Source organism: Hemitrygon akajei, chromosome 14 (assembly GCF_048418815.1).
Source record: "Hemitrygon akajei chromosome 14, sHemAka1.3, whole genome shotgun sequence".
Lineage (NCBI taxonomy): Eukaryota > Metazoa > Chordata > Chondrichthyes > Myliobatiformes > Dasyatidae > Hemitrygon > Hemitrygon akajei.
The window spans coordinates 18,825,251-18,848,593 of record NC_133137.1 but is presented as its reverse complement, the minus strand read 5'-3'; the positions used below and the strand labels follow the sequence as shown (position 1 = coordinate 18,848,593).

At 39.8% G+C, this 23,343-nt stretch overlaps 1 protein-coding gene across 3 annotated transcripts in view; it reads right to left on the bottom strand.

Annotated features, from left to right (window-relative positions):
- Nucleotides 1-6,399: 6,399 nt before the first annotated feature.
- The window catches only part of denr (density-regulated protein), a 32,889-nt gene continuing 15,945 nt past the window's right edge, over nucleotides 6,400-23,343 (bottom strand). For 2 of the 3 annotated variants that reach the window (XM_073065541.1, XM_073065542.1), the window contains 5 exons: nucleotides 21,028-21,112; nucleotides 14,030-14,110; nucleotides 11,993-12,109; nucleotides 11,404-11,543; nucleotides 6,400-6,664 (listed from right to left, as the gene is read on the bottom strand). In XM_073065541.1, coding sequence (XP_072921642.1) covers nucleotides 6,620-6,664; nucleotides 11,404-11,543; nucleotides 11,993-12,109; nucleotides 14,030-14,110; nucleotides 21,028-21,112 — 468 coding nt within the window. In that variant the 3' untranslated portion in view covers nucleotides 6,400-6,619. The remainder of the gene's footprint in view (nucleotides 6,665-11,403; nucleotides 11,544-11,992; nucleotides 12,110-14,029; nucleotides 14,111-21,027; nucleotides 21,113-23,343) is intronic. The other variant, XM_073065543.1, reaches the window with a different exon arrangement.

The window sequence follows — 23,343 nt, the reverse complement described above, 5'->3', positions numbered from 1 at the left end:
TCTTGGATTTACTGTGTTTGCCCAAAAACCCCCCCAAATCTCAGTGTTGTAGTATATGGTGGCATTACATACTTCAAAATTAAATTTACTTTGAATTTTGATTGCAGAAGCCTAGAACCTCTTGCCAGTGATTTCCTAAGCGTTTTTTTCCAAATTACTCCCAAGTAATCAAGAACACTTGAACTGCTATTAAGTTTGAACTGCCTACAAGTTAGCCTCACTGTACTCGTAAAATGACATAGTCTTACATAGTATAACAATCTTTAAAATTATATTCCTAATAAGAATGAGGGGTGACCGAATTGAAACCTATCGGATGGTGAAAGGCCATGGTAGAGTGGTTTTGGAGAGGATATTTCATATGGTGGGAGAGGACACAGCCTCAGAATAGAGGGGTGTCCTTTTAGAATGGAGATGAGGAGTTATTTCTTTAGCCAGAGAGTGGTGAATCTGCAGAATTTGTTGCCACAGGCAGCTATGGAGGCCAAGTCTTTATGTATATTTAAAGCAGTGGTTGATAGATTCTTGATTAGCCATGGTGAAATGGCGGAGAGACCCCTCAGCCTCTGCCACTCCAGAGAAAACAACTTAAGTTTACCCAGCTTCTCATGATAGCACATGCCCTCTAAACCAGCGAGCATCCTGGTAAAACCTCTTCTGCACCCTATTCCAAGCCTCAACATCCTTCCTATAATGAAATGACCAGAACTGTATGCAATATTCCAGATGTGGCCTAACTGGAGTACTATAAGGTTCCGATATAACCTTTTGACTTTTGAACTCAATGCCTCAACTAATAAAAGCAAGCATTCCTTAAGCCTTCTAAACCACATTATTGACCTCTGTAACCATTTTTAATGAGTTATGAACTTGGATCCGACGATCTCTCTGCTCAGCAACACTTCAGAGCTCCAGCTGGAATAAGTCCCTTCAACCACTACTCTGTCTCCTATGCGCAAGCCTGTTCTGAATACAAACAGCTGTGAAACACACGCATCCTAATCTTCTGGATGAACCTCCCATGAGGGACTTTGTCAAACGCCTTATTAAATTCCATGCTTTACTTTCATCAATCTCTTTTGTCACCTTGTCAAAAAACTCAAATCAAGTTGGTAAGGCACGATCTGCCATGCACAAAGCCATGCTGGCTCTCCTTAATTAGGCCATGGGTTTCCAAATGCTCATTTTCTCCAGCAATTTCACTACAACTGACGTAAGATTCAGCAATCTATAGTTTCCAGCATTTTCACTTGTTCCCTTCGTAAATAAAGCTACAAGATTAGCCACTTGCCAATCCTCTGGGACATAGCCTGTGCCTAGATCATGGTCAAGGCCGCAGCAATCTCGTCTTTTGCCTCTCTCAATAACCTGGGGTAAATCCCATCAGTCCTGGGGACTTAGTCACTTAATACTCTTTAGGACACCCATTGCTTCATCCTACTTGACTTCTAAATGCCTTAACGTATTTATGCACTCAGCACTGATTACCTAGTCCTTCATGTCCTTTTCCTTGGTAAATACTTAAGTAAAATTAAGGCGCTCACTTACATTCTCCTCATCCAAGCCAATATTCCCTTCTTTATCCTTGTGGTCCTACCCTTCCCCTAGGTATCGTCTTGCTCTTGGTGTATTCAGATTCAGTTTATTGTCATTTAGAAACCACAAATGCAATGCAGTTAAAAAATGAGAAACCATTCCTCCAGAATGATGTCACAAAAGCACATGACAAAACAGACTACACCAGAAAATCCACATAACATTTGGCAATCCCCAATCCAGCGTCTGGAGAAGCTGCTACGTATTAATATCGCGCTACCATCTTAGCGTGTTCCCCGGAAAGGAGCTCCAAAACCACCAGACGAAACAAGACCAAAAACTAAAGCTACAAGACCTGCACAAAACCACATAGTTACAACAGTGCAAACAATAGCATAATTGATAAAAAACAGACCATGGGCACAGTAAAAATAGTCCAAAGATGTTAAAAGACAATAAGTTCGAAAGGAACTATCACACAGTTTTCACAAGTCCTCAGAGTCCCGATTGACTCGTCATCCCACGCCGGCGGCGGAAGGGAATACCCCTGCTATGGACTTCCACGGCGCCGCCCGACCCAGCCTCGCAGACGCAGCACACAGTGAAAGTGACCTGACTGCAGCGGATTCTGAGTCTGTTGAACCTCCGACCATCCCCTCCAGCACAGCTTCTCCGAGCACCATCCTCTGCCGAGCGTATTAAGACGTCCCCGCCAACGGCCATCGGCAACGCGACCCTGAGGACTGGGGGCCTGTTCTTCCCAGCAGAGACCTGGACCTCACAGCAGCAGCAGCAAAGAAGGTCTTCCTGGAGATTTCCAGATGTTCCGCCGTGCTCCCACATCCGTTTTCAACCAATTATGATTGCGCACGGCACCCCGCTTCACAAATAACAGATAATCAGCTCCGGAGTGACTGCTGCAAGCTGTGTCACGCCGCCATCTTGGATCATATGTATAGAATGCCTTGTGATTCACCTTAACCGTACTTGTCAAGGACTTTTTATGGCCCCTCCTGGCTATCATAATTTCCTAATTCCCTCCTTGAGTTTTTTTTCTGGCTTCTTTATAATCCTCATGTGCTCCATTGATCCTAACTTCCAATGCTTTACATACTTCCCCTTTTTCTTGACTAAATTAATCGTCTCTCTGGACATCCTTTATCTTATTTTTCCATCCCTGTCCCTCCTTCTAACATGAACATGCCTTTCCTGTAGTCTGTGCAATTGATCTTTAAATACCCTCCACATGTCTGATGTGGACTTGCCAGAAAAAAGGGTGTTCCTAATTAACTCGCCTTAGTTCCTGCCTAATGCCCCCGTAGTTTGTCCTACTCCAATTTAACACTCTCCCGCAAGGATCATTCTTATCCTTATCCATAGCCACGCTGAAAGTTAAGATGTGGTCACTGCTCACCCACTGAAAGGTCAGTCATCTGACCAAGGATCATTATCCAAAGCCAGGTCTAGTACAGCCCCTCCTCTCATCCAACTGTCTACATATTGATTTTAAAAAACCCTTTTGGATACACCTAAGGAATTCTGCCCCATTTAAATCTCTTGCACTAAGATCCTAGTTCATATTATGGACTTTGAAAACCCCTATGACAACACCACCTTTTTTTTACACATTTCCTTAATCTCATTACGCATGTGTTCTGTAATGTCCCAGAGGCTATTAGGGGGTCTGTAGAACAATCAGTTTGATTGCACCCTTTCTTATTCTTGAGTTCTACCCAAACAGACTCAGTGTCCGAACCCCCCATTGTTTCCTGAGTGCAGCTGCGATATTATTACTGATTACTCGACTGTATTAGTCGACTGTACTTCCTTAGAAGGTTGGCGTCATTCAATGTCTGTAGTGAGGTGCTGAAGATGTTCTATAGGTCAGTTGTGGAGAGCGCCCTCTTCTTTGTGGTGGCGTGTTGGGGAGGCAGCATTAAGAAGAGGGATGCCTCACGTCTTAATAAGCTGGTAAGGAAGGCAGGCTCTGTCGTGGGCAAAGTGCTGGAGAGTATAACATCGGTAGCAGAGCGAAGGGCGCTGAGTAGGCTACGGTCAATTATGGAAAACCCTGAACATCCTCTACATAGCACCATCCAGAGACAGAGAAGCAGTTTCAGCGACAGGTTGCTATCGATGCAATGCTCCTCAGACAGGATGAAGAGATCAATACTCCCCAATGCCATTCGGCTTTACAATTCAACCGCCAGGAGTAAGATATGTTAAAGTGCCGGGGTTAGGACTCAATGTATTTAAGTAAACTACTTAAGAACTTTTTAAAAGCTATTATTAATGCTTTTTGAGAGGGTGATTTTAGATGCATATCATATTTTTACTGAGTTAAGTATTGTATGTAATTAGTTTTGCTACAATAAGTGTATGGGACATTGGAAAAAATGTTGAATTTCCCCATGGGGATGAATAAAGTATCTATCTATCTATCATCTAACTCCCTCTACCACACCCCCCAACCTTTTACCTTCATTTTTTCTAAAACTTTGAAAACCTTATACATTAATCACCCATTCCTATCCCTGTCTCAACCAAGTCTCTGTAATAGCCACAACTTCATAGTTCATGCTTTACGTTCATCACCTTTACCCATAGTACTCCTAGCATTAAAATACACACATTTCAAATTATCCGACCCATCATACCTGTTATTTTGATTTTGCCTATCAATACTTTCACTGACGTCTACCTTCCTGTCCAATCCTTCACTTACTGACCTGGTACTCCAGTTCCCAGCAACACTAGTTTGAACCCTCCTGAGTTGTTGGAGAATGAAAGGAGTATCTAATTTGGTTGTTCAATGTGACTAATTGCAATAAAGTATCGTGCATTTGGTACTTATGGGCATATAGGACCACAAGATGTAGGAGCAGTATTAGGCCATTTAGTCTGCTTGACCATTTGATCATGGCTGATTTAGATTCCCTTTCAACCTCATTTTCCATCTTTAAATATTCCCAATGACTTGGCCTCCGCAGTCATCCATGGCAATGAATTCCACTGATTCATTACTCTCCGGCTAAAGAAGTTCATTCACATCTCTGTTCTAAAGGGTCACCTTTCAATTCAGAGACTGTGTCCTCTGGTCCTGGACTCCCCTACTGCAGGAGCAATACATCTGTTCTCTATCTGCAGTTTATTCTATATTGTGTGCTTATTATGGTAATTAGTCACGAGTGAGGGTGTGGAAAAAGCAAAGGGAATAAGACACATATTTGTGCTTTGTTTGCTGTAATTTGTAGCTTTGGACCACTAGATGGTGTATCTTTTGCTGACCGCTCAATATCATTCAATTGCACTTAGCTTATTTGGACACACTTAAGTTTGACCACTTCAAGATTTTGTTTGTTAATTGCTAATAAAGGATTTGACTTTCGGAGCAATCATTGGAGCTGGTGGCACACCATGTAAGTATATCAAATCGGTAGGGTCGCAGGCAGCGGCAATTGCTTTGGTTTTGCCATTGCACCTACTATTGGGAACATCCACTCTATCCGGTGGAAGTTGGGATTGAACCCACGGTCTCTAGAGCTGAGGTGGTGGCTCTACCTGGCTGCCAACCTTCCACAGCTATTCATGCACACCTCAGACCCTTCTCATCACCATGCCTCATTTAAATTTGCCTTGTAATTTTTATTTATGACTTGGAGGAGTAAATGGAGGGGTGGGTTACTAAGTTTGCAGATGGCATTTACAACAGTGTTATTGTAGATAGTGTTGCCTGGATATCACAGAAGGGTCCTGACAATTCCTGATGTATCTGTCACAGGAAGATTCATCCTCAACTGCATTTGCTGGATGACAGGCTTCCTCGTTCAGTAGCATCAGTTATTTATTAGTTATGGGCCCCCTCACTGGTATAAGTTCAGCATTGATGAAGATCATAAAACACAGAGGCAGAATTAGGCCATTCGGTCCATAGGTCTGCTCTACCATTCCATCATGGCCGTTTTATTATCCCTTGCAATTCTCCTGCCTTCCCCCTGTAACATTTGACGCCCTTAGTAAGACCATGGAAGGAAAGCTTCCTGACATCAACTCTGTTCAATGTAGTTCTGATTTAAAGGCGATCTCCCCCTCCTTTCTTTTCTTGATTTGCTCCCACGAACCTTAACTAATCCTTTTACCTCCTTAAACATGGTGGAATAGTGGGCCTTACTCTGGAAGATTCACTCACCAGTTACTGTCCAGAGCTACCCTCTCTTCAGCTGACAACTTAGTACTGAAGAAGCATTCACCAAAAGGGAGAGCTAATTCTACTGTTGCAGTTTCTGTTGGCTACTGATGATAGCTACCATTTAGGAGAGTAATTACTCAGTCTATCACTGACGAATGCAGCAGACAAGAATTATTGAAGTGTTGCTCAGGGAAGGATGCATAGGCAGTTATGGGCAAGGACAATGCTTATCAATGTGCTAGTCCGCTACAATACATTTATTACCGTCAGCAGAATATTTTGTGAGACTGTTGTTTACTGATATTCCTTGTGTGGCGTTCTCTGCTGCTACGTTCCATTTTGCTGGAAGTCCTTCAGGTAGCCATTTAATGAAAGTGACAATCTTGGTCTTTGGTTAAACTTCACTCTTCAAAAGGTACAATATTTGCTAATGAACTTGATCACTCTTGCACAAGTAACTCCAATTCACCGACCACTCTTTCATGCACAGCTGTCAGTTATAAACCAATTACCTAGCTCCCACAGTACAAGAATTCTACTGGAAGGGTTAATGTATTCTCATTTATTGTATTTGCATGTATGAACAAAATTCACATCCTTGTGCTGTCTGATTTGTGACACAGAACCACAATGTGTTAAACTAACAATGTTGAGATACAATGATCCACAAGAGATCAAAACAGATATTTTATTAAACTAAGGATCTTAGTGCACACAATGTTTTTTTAAAAACATAATCCAGAATTTTCACAGGAGCTTTGGCAACCAAAGTACAAGAAAATAGCCTCAAATCCATTGAGGGCGTTTGACTAGAGAGGATATCTGTAATAAAAAGCCTTTTCACTGTTGGCCAAAATTTATTCCGCCAGGTGAAGTGAGCAATATAAGTGCAGGTCACTTCTTCACTTCTCCAAGATCTTCAATGGAGTCATCATCCACCTGCAAGAATAATCAACATTCAGAAACAAGAAAATTGACAAGGTTTAAAATAGCGGATTGAACAAGTCACTTACTGGAATGTGCTGAATTTTGCAGCATGGGAAAATAAAAAAGGGAAGGAAATATTCTGCTCTCTGAAGTTTTATTTATCACCGCCTATGGGCAAGTGATAAAGTTTTGTAGCTATTTTAGCAGAAAGGATTAAAAAAAGAATAAGGAGCCAAAACAGCAGATTTCCAAACCTTACACCCACTGATGCTATAATGCTTCTGTGCTGGTGTGAGAACAGTTATAATAAAACTTTATAGTCCAATTTCACAGAAATGAATTTTTGACTAACACTGATATCTAGTTGAGAAGAGAAAATGTGATGGCAACAAAGGGATTAAGTAAGAGGGCAAATATGCTAAATGATCAATGTGGGAAAATTGAAATTATCCACTTTGTTAGGAAAAATAAATCAGTGATTCTACCTAAATGGTAAGAGACTGCAGAGTTCTGAGATGTAAAAGTATCCAGGTATCATAGTGCATGACTTTCAAAAGGCAATTATGCAGATAAATAGAAAACTAACAAAATGTTTATCTCTTTTTTGCTGGTGGAAATTTTGAATATTACCGAGTTTATGCTTCAGTTACATAGAGCGTCAATAAGACCACAATAATGTATGCATGCAGCAATGCTCTCCTTATTTACAGAAGGATATTAGTAAGCTGGAAGATTATCCCACACCCACTTTGTTTAAAATAAGGGGCTACAAATTAGACAAGTGATTTTTAAAAAATGTTAATTTATGGAATTCTCTACCTCAAAGCGTGGTGGAAAATAGTACATATTTTTAAGGCAAAGGTAAATGGATACTTGATATGCAAGGTATGAAGTATCACCATGGAATGCTAAATTGAAGCTATAATCAGATCAATCATGATTTATTTGAATAGTGGAGCAGATTCAAGGGTCCAGTTGTCTGTTCTTGCTCTTTAGTGTTTTTACATGCTATACCACCATTCTTTAACTTTTTGATACAATTGCTCCTGCTTGCCATCCAAACGCTTGCATTTTTCTATTTTATTCAATATCTTTAGCTGCTCAGCTTTCTGACCATTTCTGCTTACAGTATTTTTAATTTGCAATGCTAGCTTTGACTTCCTCTTTCCATGGTTAACACCTATCTAATAAGCACTTCTAGCAAAAGTGCTCGAAATAGTATAAATGTTGCTTTCTCAGAGTTGCAGTAACCACAACGTTATTTGCAATGTGTTCCTCCACATTCCAGGTTGATCTTTGTCAAATGGTTTACCCCTTTTCCAACTGTTGCTGTCAGGTATCTGTTCCAGGATTTCGGCTACTGTGATATCAATCTGACCAAGTAGCCAAATGGTTTTAAAATCGCTATCAGACCTTCAGGAATAAAGGACAAAGTTTATACTATAATTTGTAGCAAACCACATTCATTTTATAGCAGAAGTTCTAGTCAGATCAATTAATTTCACTTGATTTTTGTGTGGGTGGACGGAGACTACAACACTGATAGAAAATTTAAGAAATTTAAGTTAGATCACACAACTGCAGAAATCTTGAAGTTGCTGTCAGTTTAAAGATTCGATAATAGCAAAATTCAGTAGTTTCATTGCATCGTGCCACTCCAGGTGTGTTTACAGACATTTTTAATCTTTTCCTCTCCCAGTACAGAGTGCCCTCCTGCTTTAAAACATCTACCATTGTTCCGGTACCTAAAAAGACCAAGGTAACAAGTCTGAACGACTTATGTCCTGTTGCACTCACCTCAATAATAAGTAAATGCTTTGAGAGGCTGGTCAAGAACTACATCTGCAGCATGCTACCACCCACACTGGACCCCCTACAATTCACCTAACAACACAATTGATTGACAGATGACGCAATAGCCACAATTCTACACACCAAACTCACACATCTGGAGAAGATGGACACTTATGTGAGAATGCTGTTCTTAGACTACAGTTCAGCATTCAACACCATAATTCCCTACAGGCTTGACAAGAAGCTCAGAGACCTCGGCTTTCACCCTGCCTTGTGTAGCTGGATCCTGGACTTCCTGTCAGATTGCCAGCAGGTGGTAAGAGTGGGGTCCCTCACCTCTGCCCCTCTCACCCTCAGGGCTCTGTACCAAGCCTCCTCCTTTACCCTCTGTATACCCATGACTGTGTTGCCACCCACAGCTCCAATCTGCTAATTAAATTTGCTGATGACACTACACAGATTAGCCTAATCTCAAATAATAATGAGGCAGCCTACAGAGAAGACATCACCCTGGCACAGTGGTGTCAAGAAAACAACCTCTCACTCAATGTCACAAAAACAAAGGAGCTGGTTGTGGACTACAGGAGGAATGGAGACAGGCTAGCCCCTATTGACATCAATGGTTCTGAGGTTGAGAGGATGAACACCTTTAAGTTCCCTGGCATAAACACTGAGGATGTCACGTGGTCCGTTGTGTGGTGAAAAAGGCATAACAGTGTCTCTTTCACCTTAGACAGTTGAAGAAGTTTGTTATGGGCCCACGAATCCACAGAACTTTCTACAGGGGCACGGCTGAGAGCATCCTGACTGGCTAAATCACTGCCTGGTATGGGAACTGTTACTTCCTTCAATTGCAGGGCTCTGCAGAGAGTGGTGCGGACAGCCCAGTGCATCTGTAGATGTGAACTTTCCACTACTCAGGACATTTACAAAGACAGGTGCATAAAGAGGGCCTGAAGGATCATTGAGGACCTGAGTCACCCTAACTGTTCCAGCTGCTCCCATCCGGAAAACGGTACTGCAACATAAGAGCCAGGACCAACAGGATCCAGGACAGCTTCTTCCACCAGGCCATTACATTGCTTAATTCATGCTGACACAACTGTATTTCTATGTTATATTGACTGTCCTGTTGTACATATTACTTATTAAAAATTACTCTAAATTGCACATTTAGATGGAGTAAAGATTATTACTCCTCATGTATGCGAAGGATGTAAGAAATAAAGTCAATTCAATTCAATCCATTACAACAGCAAAATCAAGGACAAAGATCTATTGTGATTGACATCTACAAATGCTTAAAAGATGTTTCTTTTGAGGAGAAAACATAAAATTGCTGAATAAATTGTTTTTCAATGAACATTCAATAAAGTGGAGGTTAAGCTGTATGCTAAATCATGCAGTTTGACAGGAATTGATTTGGGAACTGCCAGTAATCAGCCAGTTGCCGCTTAGCTCATTTCTGACATGTTCAGCTGGCCCCCTGCTCCACTACTGTACTTACCAATGAGTTCATTAGAACAGCTGTTAACTAGAGAGGGCTATTGCAGTCTTTGTGCCAGAAGTGCAGGAAAACATTTAAATTATATGTAATTGTATTCTGACATTTAAAACTTTATTTGTTTAATTATTCAACCACCAAAAACATTTAAAAACAATTCAAAAGCCATTGACAGCTACTCCAGTGCAAAATGCCCGAGACTCATTCACTGCCATCATGAGACTCTTTTGCACTGTCTCAAAGCCAAAGTAATCCTTCCTTCCTTTAGTGAGACAACCAGAACTGTATGCAATAGTCCAGATATTGCTGAACCAATGTTCTAAAAAGTTGTAAGATAGCCTTGACTTTTGAACTCAATGCCTCAACTAATAAAAGCAAGCATTCCATAAGTCTTCACCCTATCAAAGTGAATAGCCACTTTCAAGAAGCTATGAACTTGGATGCCAAGATCTCTCTACTGAGCAACACTATTAAGGGTCTTGCCTTTAGCAGTTCACTGTCTACACTACAGCCCACTGTACCTCACCTGATGCCTGTCTTCCACATCCAAAAAGCTGATTAAATCAAGGAAACTCCAACCAAGACCTTTTCCAGAGTTACTTACTCTGGGAAGAACAAATTCTCAAAACAACCAAAAAGCATTTTCAAGCTTTGCATTTAAAAGAAGCACATTAAACAACTTATGCCAAAAAATGCATCTGCAAATAATTAATGTACTCAACATTATCCAAATAATTTCTGTGCTTCCACCACCACTGTTAAAACCTGAACTTTAAAGATATATTTTTACTCTAACTTGTAGCCAAGTCACATTTATTGTCATTTCGACCATAACTGCTATGTACAGTGCATAGTAAAAATGAGACAACGTTTTTCAGGACCATGGTATTACAAGACACAGTACAAAAACTAGACTGAACTACGTAAAAAACAAACACTAGACTACCTACCCAGGACTGCATAAAGTGCACAATACAGTGCAGGCATTACAATAAATAATAAACAGGACAATAGGGCAGTAAGGTGTCAGTCCAGGCTCTGGGTATTGAGGAGTCTTAAGCTTGGGGGAAGAAACTGTTACACAGTCTGGTCATGAAAGCCCGAATGCTTCGGTGCCTTTTCCCAGATGGCAGGAGGGAGAAGAGTTTGTATGAGGGGTGCGTGTAATGACCAAATCCAATTAGCTAGAATTTTAACTTATCACATGTTCCAAATACCAACTTAGAGACATCCGGAAGAGTTTTCCTCATTACATACTGGAAGACTCATACTGAAAAATTCTACTGTACTGTAATGCACACAAATCGCAATCTTTGAACACCCACAACAACCAAACAGCTTCCTTCTGAGGACAACACTCAGAGTATTAATCAGCTTCACTCTCAGACATCTTGACAATCACAAGCCCAGAAATAGTTGAAGTTTTTCTGAATCCAAGTAACATTAATCTTACCTCTGGCCATTTCTCTTGAATAACATCCAGGATATCATCTGTAACATCACCCTGAATTGTGATTTCATCTTCTCCTGTAACTGAGGCTCCACAGGAGAACTTCTGAGCAAAGAATCGCTGGGCTTCTTTAAGTTCAATCTCTGCTTATATGCAAGTAACCATTAACAATTATTTCAATTAAGATTTTGGGCTGAATGAACAAGATTCCAAGTTTAGGATAATGTTGTCTGGGATAATAACAAGAATAAAAGTTAATCCAAGAGTTTTTTTTCTCTGTCTGTTAAACTATATGATATTTTGCTCAACTGCCATGAAATTCTTTCATTTTGAAGTGACAATTTTACTGAATATAGATTGGAATGGGATAATAGCGAGAATGAAAATTAATCCATGAGCTTTTTCTCTGTCTATAATTTATTATATGATATTTTTTGTTCAACTGCCATGACATTTCAAAATTATTTTGACAGGAGACAAACATTGAAAATAGATTGGGGTAATGTACAGAAAATACCAATTCATATTTTATTCACTTTATATACAGGGGAATATTAAAATGACAGTAACATAAATAAAATTAAATACTTGCCGAAAGTTGCAAGGCCACAGACTCTTGTTACATATTTCTTTTTTGCTCTTGGAATTTTTGCTATTGTAACCTTCTGGGGTGCTGTCTTCTTTTTTTGTTTAATTATACCCCTGCCACCTTAAAAATGAATAGGAAACATTAATTTAGAACACGTGTTCCATTTCCTGTGTGCTACGTTTGTTTTATTTATGGACATAAGAAGTCCAAACTTACTTCGGGTTGGATCAAATATAACTTTGCGCAGCATCTTTGATTGATACATTAAGTTATTTATCACTTAAAAAGTGCAAATCATGTCTCTGCTAAATATTTTAAACTAAGCCTTATATATGGAGGAAGAAAATGATATATCAGCAATGTTTATCACAGTAAATCTTTAAAACCACATTTTACAAATGGATGGAAAGATTGTACAAGATTTCCTTTGAAGATGTCAACATATCAAGAATTATTACAATCTTATAGACTCTTGTGTATTCCTAAAAACAAAATCACAAAATGGTTACAAGGATTTCTACACATCTGCTGGTCTTGTTTAAATATAATTTCTTAAGGTAGAACAAATGATGTAGAGATTGCTTGCAAGACTTATTAAAACAGATGGGCTTTGCAAGATCAAGAAAGCTATTGAAGACTTCAGTATCTGTAGTAATTTTTCTTAATCACAACTTAAGAAAGTTAAATGTGGTGATCCAATTCTCCTTTGTGCCATTAACCTTAAACTTCTGGTTATGATCCAGTGAATCTATGGAACTACTTAAATGCCAATGATGAGTGAGGAAAGGAACAGGCTGGATCTAACCCTTCTTTACATTTGAATTGCCAACGTTCACTCTTGGGCTCACATACAATAACTGTGATTTGGTCCATGCATTGGAGATTGTCTATTCAGCAAATGGTCAACAACTTCATCTTCAGGAGAAAATTATAAATTGAGATGCAGAAACACAGAACTCTGATTTGGCAATATTCTGAAAGGCAGCTGCATTCTGACAACCAAGCTCACTTGCAACAGCATCAGATTATATGAGACAAAATTTGCTTTGAAAAGTGACAAATGGAAAATGCATGCAAGCCTAAAACATTCCAGTCATTTTTCTCTTGCGATTGGTGCTTTGCAGAGAAGATGCAGGTTATCAGGGGTTAAACAATGGCATTAATAAAGCCAAATTACCAGCAAAACAAAAATAAGCTATTAGCACATAGCCGACCTTAACACAATTGTATGATAGATGTGTATGCAGTTTAGTACTAATACATCTATGTTTAAACTGAAGCTATTCAAAGTTACAGAAATGACTCATTTCTTCCCAGAAATTTAGAGTACAGATGGGTAAAAAAAAAGAGTTCAGGAGGAGCTTAATTTAAATGGATAGAATGTGTTTTGCAGTTAGTCAGCATTTAGAGGGGAATTTATAAGACTGAGTTTTTTTTTGCATGGACAATTACATTCTAACATCAGAAGTTGCATTTAAATTCAGGATGTACACTACAACTGTATACCTCCGTGACACTGATATGATCTATATTCTTCATTACTTACTTAGCAATCTCAGGAGTTTCTTAGAAATGTATTGTAAATTCTTAAAAATAAATCTTTGGAAAAACAATTGGCTTTGATGGCTAAATTAGTGCAAATGAAGGTTTGGAGGATGCAATCGTCAAAAGCATTGTATAAAGGTAGTCCATTATCTGTACTAAGTGCCAGCATAGAGTTTTTTTCATTTTTAGTTAATCAAAAGAATATGGTAGTGTACATTGTATGATTTGCTCTGTTGATAACTATTAGGAACTACACTTTTATAGTACTGTAGTGGTATTGTTAGTGTTCTAATTTGTTCTGTATTTCATTTAAATACCCAATTTGTTACTTAGTTAAATGGTAGTTTCTCTTTTTTTATACATTTTTGACTAATTCCATGAAACGTCCGCTAATTGGGGCAGCCACTTAATTGGGCCAAAATGTACTGGTCTTGATGTGTCCCAGTTAACCAGAATTCACTGTATTTGTAAAAAATTATATATTGGTGAAGTAACCTCGTCTTTGTTTTTTCTTTTCTTCCTCCTCGCCAGATGGTGGCTCTCCTCCTCCTGAATCCTGCTGTGGGGACTGATCTGCTTTTAAAAAAGTAAAATATCAAAGTTAATTCTCAATGGAAAAAAATCACATCTGATCATTTTTAAACAATAAAAGGTTCAGATTTCAAACTGTATACAGGTTTCCCCTGCTATTCGAAGGTAGAGCGTTCCTATGAAATGGTTCGTAAGCCGGAATGTCGTAAAGTGAAGAAGCAATTACCATTTATTTTTATGGGAAAAATTTGTGCGCGTTCGCAGACCCAAAAAATAACCTACCAACTCATGCCAAATAACACATAAAACCTAAAATAAAAGTAAGATATAGTAAAAGCAGGAATGATCTGATAAATACACAGCATATATAATGTAGGAAAACTTTTCTACAATTATTGCTGTCTACCAAAGCGAAAATCTCACGGAAGCGCTCACTCTCAGCAAAAACACTCGGCAGAAGAGCTCCTGGCAGAAGCACTTTTTCCAGTAACCTTTAAGCTATGAAGTTACCGAATAACACATAAAAATACACAGCCTATATAAACTAGAAATAATGTACGCCCAGTGTAGTTTCACTTACTGGAATCGGGAAGACAGTGAGGACACTGATGATGGTGCGTTAGGCTGAGTCGTCGTAGACTGGGGTGGTGGGACACTGGGGTGTCATCTCATCGTCGTCTGTTTCCATCAGGGCAGGCAGGTCACCTTCTTCTATGTCTGCCTGCCTCAATATTGAAGGTCGAGTTTTGTCGTCTGCTATGGCTGATGTGGAAGGCTTGAAAAACGACAGTATGCTTGACTGTTTAGCCTTGCTCATTTTTCTATCATACAGTTCTTTGTAAGCACTCAAACCATCCAGCAAACCTGCCCTAAACCTACGTACCCTTTCAAAATTAAAGTCATACTTTTCTGCAATCATTGCAGCGTTGTCAATCATAGTGAAAATCTCACACAGTTGCTTCACGTTCAGTTCCTGGACGACTTCACTTTCGCGCCGTTCGCTACTGCGTTCGGCTTCGTTATCCTTTCCTCTTCATCAGCTCTTCATCTGTCAGTTCTTGGTCATGGGATGCCAAAATCTCTTCAACATCATCTTCGTCAACTTCCACAAACCCTTATCCAAACTCACTATATCCTTACTTCATTCACCACGATCCAAACGCTTTATTACGTCTAGTTTTACGCTAAGTGTAACACCCTTATGCACTCTTTTAAGCTTTTCCAATACCTTAGAACTCATCTTGCTAACGGATGCACAAAATAAATCGACATAAAGCACAGATGCTCACAGGCACGTGTTTAAGCAATGCCGGCTAGAATGCAGTTCGGGGGAGGAGCTAGTCTGCTTGGCACGCTCTGCCTTTTTTCACACGCTGTCTTTTTCGCGCGCTGCCTTTTTTTGTAACAGTGAAAACACCTTCTGTTAGCGAAAACAGGTAACTAACACAGACAGACAGACATACTTTATTGATCCTGAGGGAAATTGGGTTTCGTTACAGCCACACCACCAAGAATAGTGAAGAAATATTGCAATATAAAACCATAAATAATAATAAGTTAATCATGCCAAGTGGAAAAAATAAGTCCAGGACCCGCCTATTGGCTCAGGGTGTCTGACACTCCAAGGGAGGAGTTGTAAAGTTTGATGGCCACAGGTAGGAATGACTTCCTATGACGTTCAGTGTTACATCTCGGTGGAATGAGTCTCTGTGCCTAACCAGTACATTATGGAGTGGATGGGAGTCATTGTCCAAGATGGCATGCAACTTGGACAGCATCCTCTTTTCAGACACCACCGTCAGAGAGTCCAGTTCCACCCCAACAACATCACTGGCCTTACGAATGAGTTTGTTGATTCTGTTGGTGTCTGCTACCTTCAGCCTGCTGTCCCAGCACACAACAGCAAACATGATAGCACAGGCCACCACAGACTCGTAGAACATCCTCAGCATTGTCCGGCAGATGTTAAAGGACCTCAGTCTCCTCAGGAAATAGAGACGGCTCTGACTCTTGTAGACAGCATCAGTGTTCTTTGACCAGTCCAGTTTATTGTCCACTCGTATCCCCAGGTATCTGTAATCCTCCACCATGTCCAGACTGACCCCTTGGATGGAAACAGGGGTCACCGATGCCTTAGCCCTCCTCAGGTCCACCACCAGCTCCTTAGTCTTTTTCACATTAAGCTGCAGATGATTCTGCTCGCACCATGTGACAAAGTTTCCCACTTTGAAATGTAGGTCTTTCGTAACAGCGACTTGACGTAAAGCAAACGTTCCAAAAACGGGGGACACCTGTACTAGGTTGATATAGGCTGGTTGATCAAGACTGTTTTTTAAATAAAACTATTGAATTACTTAATTAGTCTTTACATCAATGTAAAGTGGAAGAAGAATGATTGAAAGAGTTAATATTGAACTAGAAATTCACAAACACACTCTTACAAATTCTGTATTATTCAAAGTCATTAGGTTCAGACAGTATATAGTTAATATTTTTCCAGTCATACCCAACTACTTTTTAAAAATGCGTTGGGGGATTCTGGTTCTACCACCCTTTCAAACAGCAACTTGCGGACTCTTACCCTGAAGCTTTTAGTTTTAACCTATGTTATCTGATTTCCTATAAGGAGGTAAAGCCCTTCCTATTTATTCTTTCCAGATCCTTTTCTGCACAAGATGGCACCCGTGGCTAATGGCGATTTGTTGCAGACAGCTCACAAAACTACTAGATACTCTAGTATACTTCTGAACTGCTATCACCACAGTCAGCAGCATGTAATTCCCCTTTTAAGGACATACTTTTGAACTGATTAAACAGTCTGGCACTTTTTCAATCTCCTGAGGGATTCGGGAAACTAGACTCTTGAGAGTGCAGGTCCAGCCAGGGCAGCCAAGCTGGTGGTGTGAGCTGCACTGAGATCAGATAGCACATGGTCAGCTCCATTACTCCGTGCCAATTAAAGCATCGAGCAAGATTAAAATTGTTGAGGACCAGAGTGAAAAATGAACAAGTGTTCAGTGCCGCCTGCCTGTGTTTGACCTGCCTCCTTCTCTTCTCACTACTACCGTTGGGCAGGAAGTGCAGGAGTCTTGGGTCCCACTCATCTCTTACACTTCAGCTAAAAAAAGAAAATTATTCATCACTTTAACCAAATTAACGTTGGAAGGTTGATTGACAGAACCATTTGCTTCTCCACATTATCTTTATATCACCTGCAAACTTCTGTAATCCCCTGGCTAAGATTTCTATTGCTATGCTGTAGATAGCAGTTTACACTGTGTCCTGCTGGCAGAAAGTTTTGGTTTCGGCTAGACATAAGAAGCCTTGCTGCTCAACCTAGGAATGTATGTGTCAGCCAATCAGGATGGTAGAGTCAGGAGAAAGTTCTAGAGAGCGGGAAGGGGTGGGGGAGAAGAGAGATTTGTGACAAACATTAATCTGGTTCAGGGTCGTTATTTTTTGGTGGCACTTGCAGTGAGGACAGGAGAAAGATCCAAAACTCTGGAGGGAGAGCCCATTTGTATGAGATGGATTTCGAGCGAAGTCCGGAGTGTGGCGTGTGGGTCCAGTGCAAGTAAACGCCAACTCCACGAAGAGCTCTAACTTAATGTGCACATTTGGACTGGTTTAACTGTAATGGGCCTTTTTATTTCTTTTTCTTTTCTCTTTCCTACTAACTGTTTGATAAAACTAAAATTTGTAAATATATATACTTTATAATTTTATGCAGTGTACGTTCTGTTATTTCTTGCCGACAATTGTGTATGGCCAGTATTTACACAGCATTCGCTCAAATTTAGGTTTCTTTAATTGGAACATCACCACATTCCCATTTGTTTGAATCCCAAATCATACCAACCCTTGATGTTCAATTTTATGAAGGGTGGCCTTCTCACCACTGAGTCCTGTGGCTGTTAACAGAGCTGGCTAACGAGCCAAGTTTGCTTACAAGCCCAGTGAGGTTTGTGGCAGCTTCGTCCGGAGATTTCTCAAATGCTGTGTGACTGCTGTTTTAGAGTCGATTAAGCGGTTTGTGTGTTTAAGCCTGTGTTTTAAACTAGTGATGGGGAATGGGACGAAGGTACTTTATTGTACGCCACAGGGATTAAGGTTTGGTGCGATTCAAAGAGATTATCCACAAATAATGCTTTGAGTGGGGTGGATGTCCGAATTCCCGATGATCTGTTATTCAGAGTGCTGAGTTCTGTAAACGTTTTGGGGAAAGTTACGCTGATTGAATGGTGTTTTGACCAATCAGCTAGTAAGGATGTCAAGTTAGTCCAGACTAGCTGTGATGCGACTGAAGTCACGCTGCCTGATAGGTTGGGAGACCTGGAGAGGCAGGCCTTGGGCAGTCCATATTTTTAGAGAAGGGGAGCAGGTAGCAGAGGGCAAAGACTTTAAAGGCAAGTTATTCTCATTTCTGCAAAGTGAGGGAAAAGGGTTGTCTGATGTGAAAGCTCTGATGGGTCCTTCAGTGGCTGATTTAACAACCACAGTCTGTTTGGCAAACAAAGATAGTTAATTCCCACATCCCCCTAAGTTTATATATACACTGTTAATAAATTGTTCGCAACACCACTGATGAAAGTTCAAGTAAGAGAAAATAGAAAATATGTTATACAATGTGGTGAATTGATTTGATGTGATCCATTTCTAAATTTTTGATTGTTAATTTGTGATGAACATCCTATATTTTTATTGTGTCTATTTTTAGAATCAATAATGATCACATTGGAGAAAAAGGAAACAGAATGATTAAAATATCAATTAGCTGACATTTTGGAGAAATGCACAATATTATTTCTGTCATTCCATTCAATTAATAACAATGAGTTCAAACTTTGAAAGGAAAACATTTGAAGTCTTTGTTTCGTCAGTAACAAAATAATCTCTTCACGATTCTCCAAGCAGAATTCTTTTTATTCTGCCCTTTACCTTTTCCAGCTATCACCTCCCAGTTTCTCACTTCATTCCCCTCCACTTCTGCCTCACCTGGCTTCACCTATTCCCTTCCAGCTAGTATGCCTATCGGTTTCACTTGGATAGAACCAAATTCAGCTAGGTAGAACCAGATTCAGATGGCTCAAACAATTTCAAAGCTGTTTTGTCTGGTTCAAACCAGAGTTTAAGGTAAAGGAACCCTTAGGAGGCAGTGATCTTAATATGATAGAATTCACCCTGCAGTTTGAGGGGAAAAAGGTAAAATTTGATAAAATCAGGATTACAGTGGAGTAAAGGGAACTACAGGGCATGAGAGAGGAGCTGGCCAAAGTTGATTGGAAGGGGACACTAGCAGTGATGATGGCAGATTAGCATTGGCTGGAGTTTTTGGGAGAAATTCAGAAGGTACATGATATATTCATCCTAAAGAAGTATTCTAGACAGAGGATGATGCAACTGTTGCTGACAGGGAGCACAACTACAGCATAAAGCAAAAGAGAGGACATATAATGTCGCAAAATACAGTGATGAACTAGAGGATTGGGAAGCTTTTAAAAACAAACAGAAGGCAACTAAAAACAAAAAGGAGATAAAACATAAGATATCAAGGTAAGCTAGCTTATAAAATAAAAGAGAATACTGAAAGTATTTTTGCAGATATACGTATAAAGAGCAAAAGAGAGACAAAAGATGTTTTTAGAGTGCTGGAAAATGATGTTGGAGAGTTAACAATGCAGGAACAAGGAAACAGTGGTTGAAACTAATTGTACTTTGCACAATTTTTCACTGTAGAAGACACCAACAGTGTGCCTGAAACTCAAGTGTCAAGGGCAAAAGTGAGTGGAGTTGCTATTACTAAGATGGTGTTTTGGAACCTGAAAGATCTGAAGGTAGACAAGTCACCTTGACTGGATGGACTACATTCCAAGGTTTTGAAAACAGGTTGCTAGAGGCATCAGTAGTGGTCTTTTAAGAATCACTAGATCCTGGAATGGTTTTGGAGGACTGGAAATTGAAATGTCACTAGACTTTAAGAATAGAAGGAGGTAAAAGACAGGAAATTATAGGCCAGTTAGCTGTACTTCAGTAGTTGGTAATGAGCCTACTATTAATTATGAGGTTTCACGGTACTTGGAGGCATATGATTAAAAAAGGCCGAAGACAGTATGGTTTTCTTCAGGGGATATCTTGCCTGACATATCTGTTGGAATTATTTGAGGAAATGATAGGAAGGATAGACAAAAGAGAGCCAGTGAATGTTGTTTACTTGGATTTGCAGGCCTTTGACAAGGTCCTGCCAATGAGGCTGCTAAACAAAATAAGAACCATGGTATTACAGAAAAGATACTAATATGGATAGAAATTGGCTGACTGGCAGGAGACAAAGAGTGGAAATAAAAGGACTGTTTGTGGGAATAAAGACAACCTTTTCTGATTGGCTGCCAGTGACTAATGTTGATCTGCAGGGGTCAGGATTAGGAATGCTTCCTTGCATGCTTTGTCATTGATGTGGGTGACAGAATTGATGGCTTTGTGGCCAAGTTTGCAGATGATAAGTGGAGGGGCAGATAACATTGATGAAACAGGGAGTCTATAGAAGGACTTTGACAGACTAGGAGATGGGGCAAAGAAGTAGCAGATGAAATACAGTGTGAGGAAGAGTATCGTCATGCACCTTGGTAGAAGGAATAAACACATATAATATTGGACACATTGAAGCTGAGTTCTTTGATAAGAGGGAAGCCCAATGGACAAGCTTGTCCTTCACGACAATTTTGTTGTAGCGATATCTACTGTGACTGGTAATAAGGTGAGTGTTGCATTATGGAAAAAAAATCACAAACGCATTAATATTTTCTGAACAGATAGAGTACATAGCATATGCACCATTTACCATAAAACTGGTGTTAGGCTACAAAAAATAAATTCCCAGAACAGCTGATATCAACAGACAGAAGCACAGAATATCTACATTTAAAAATACTACAAGAAATGCTTGCTTCTCTTTTTTTTGTTACCTATATTGAGTTTTGCAAATTCCTCTGGGCAATTCTTCTCCAGCCATTGTCTGCACTTTGTATACTGGGGCATATATTCACAATACTGTAAAAGCAAAAGCACGTGTTTATAACTCAGTTAAGTTTTTCAAAGTATTAATGAATGTACCTCATTCAGAGAGTCGCTGTTGTAAGTACCACCAGCAGAATCAGTTAACCAATGTTGAGGTGGCTTGCTACCAGTGTGTTACAACTGGTAACGAGTCATATAAATTTTGGAGAGAAATCACACTTGAACTACAATTCGTGAAGGTCAGAGTAACAATTTATGTTAAAACTTAAACACCTAGTAGAGGAACTTTGAGCAAATGCACCGTAACAGCAAAACTACACTGGTTCAAAGATGCCAGTGGGGATTCAAAATAAACGCAGCATTTAACAGCCCATGTACAATAAGGTTTGATGAAAGATCATTGACTGAAAATGTTAAATAGTTCTCTCTGTACAGCTGTTTGCAGACCTACTGATGGTTTGTTGTTTTTTAGTATTTTTAATTTCAAGATTTCAATATCTATTGTTTTCTGCTTTACAATTTAAATTTAGCAGTTAGAATTACTTTTATATTTAGTTTTGCTCAGGACTCTTCAGAGCATTTGTTATTGTTTTTCAAGCATAGCACAATTCAAAAATATGTAAGAAAAGGTTAGCAATAGTACTGGAAACTATTTAGTATAAAACAATAAAAAGTCACCATTTAACTGAGAATACTGCAGAAATGTTTTATTAATATTTAAGGACATTTGAAGCTGAATAAGTACAATTGCTGTAAAATATGGAAATCTGGTTGGCTTAGACAAACTGGCCACTCTGACAGCAGAGGTGTTGACTCTTTACCGTTATCAATAACCTACATGGCCTGGTTCCAGAGTGATTTAACTGGAACAATACTGACCCCTAATGGCAGAACTACACCACATTTAGATAATAAATAGAGATTGTAAAGATTGTATTTATTGTACTGTAATTACAAATAATTATCCTAAGCCTTAATAGCTCGGAGTTTGCAATGGTAAAGGTTGATAAACTCTGCATTCATAACACTGGGAAACATTTAGTAACTTCTGGACTATGAATGTGCCATTGAATGGGGGCTTCATCAAGGACTCCCACCATCCAGGCCATGTTTCCTTCTCGCTACCACCATTAAGAAGGTGGTACAGGAGCCTCAGGACTTACTCACCAGGTTCAGGAACAGTTATTACCCCTTAACCATCAGGCTCTTGAACCAAAGAGGATTATTTCACTCGCCTCATGACTGAACTAGTCCCACAACCTATGGACTCACTTTCAAGGACTCTTCATCTCACGTTCTCGATATTTATTGTGTGTTTGTTTATTTATTTATGTATTTATTATTCTTTTCTTTTGAATTTGCGCAGTTTGTTGTATTTTGCACATTGGCTGTTTGTCCATTTTTCATTGATTCTATTATAATTCTTGGATTTACTGTGTTTGCCCAAAAAACCCCCCAAATCTCAGTGTTGTAGTATATGGTGACATTACATACTTAAAAAATAAATTTACTTTGAACTTTGATTGCAGAAGCCTAGAACCTCTAGGCTTAGTGATTTCCTAAGCTTTTTTTTCCAAATTACTCCCAAGTAATCAAGAACACTTGAACTGCTATTAAGTTTGAACTGCCTACAAGTTAGCCTCACTGTATTCGTAAAATGACATAGTCTTACATAGTATAACAATCTTTAAAATTATATACCAACTTTTTCTGGAGGCCCAATCAAATGAGGAGGAGGCAAGTAACAGTAAGTTAAGGACAAGTGGAGCAGCCATTATTGGAGTGGAGCAGCATTAAAGTGGGGAAGCTTTGACTCAACAGGCTTTGGCAAGGTAAGTTTCTGTTAAGTTTCTTCTTCATTCTTTGTCTGTTAGTGCAGTGAGAATGGCTCCAGGGCTGTGTGGTGCTCTTTATAAGAGATGTGGGAATTCTGGGAGATCTCCAGACTCCTGGATAACCACATCTGCACCAGATGCACTAAGCTGCAGCTCTTCTGAGAACGTGTTAAGGTTCTGGAGCTGCAGCGAGATGACCGTCGGCTCATACAGGGAACTGAGGAGGTGACAGATAGGAGCTACAGGAGGCAGGTACCTGGGTGACTGTCTGAAGAGAGAAGGCCAAAGGGCAGCCTTTGTAGAGCGCTCCTATAAGCTGTTCCTCTCGTTAATAAGTATACTGCTGTGTGGGAGGGAGCGACCTACCGATGGGACCCGCAGCGACCGTGTCTCTGGGACTGAGTCTGGCATTGTGGCTCAGAAGCTGGG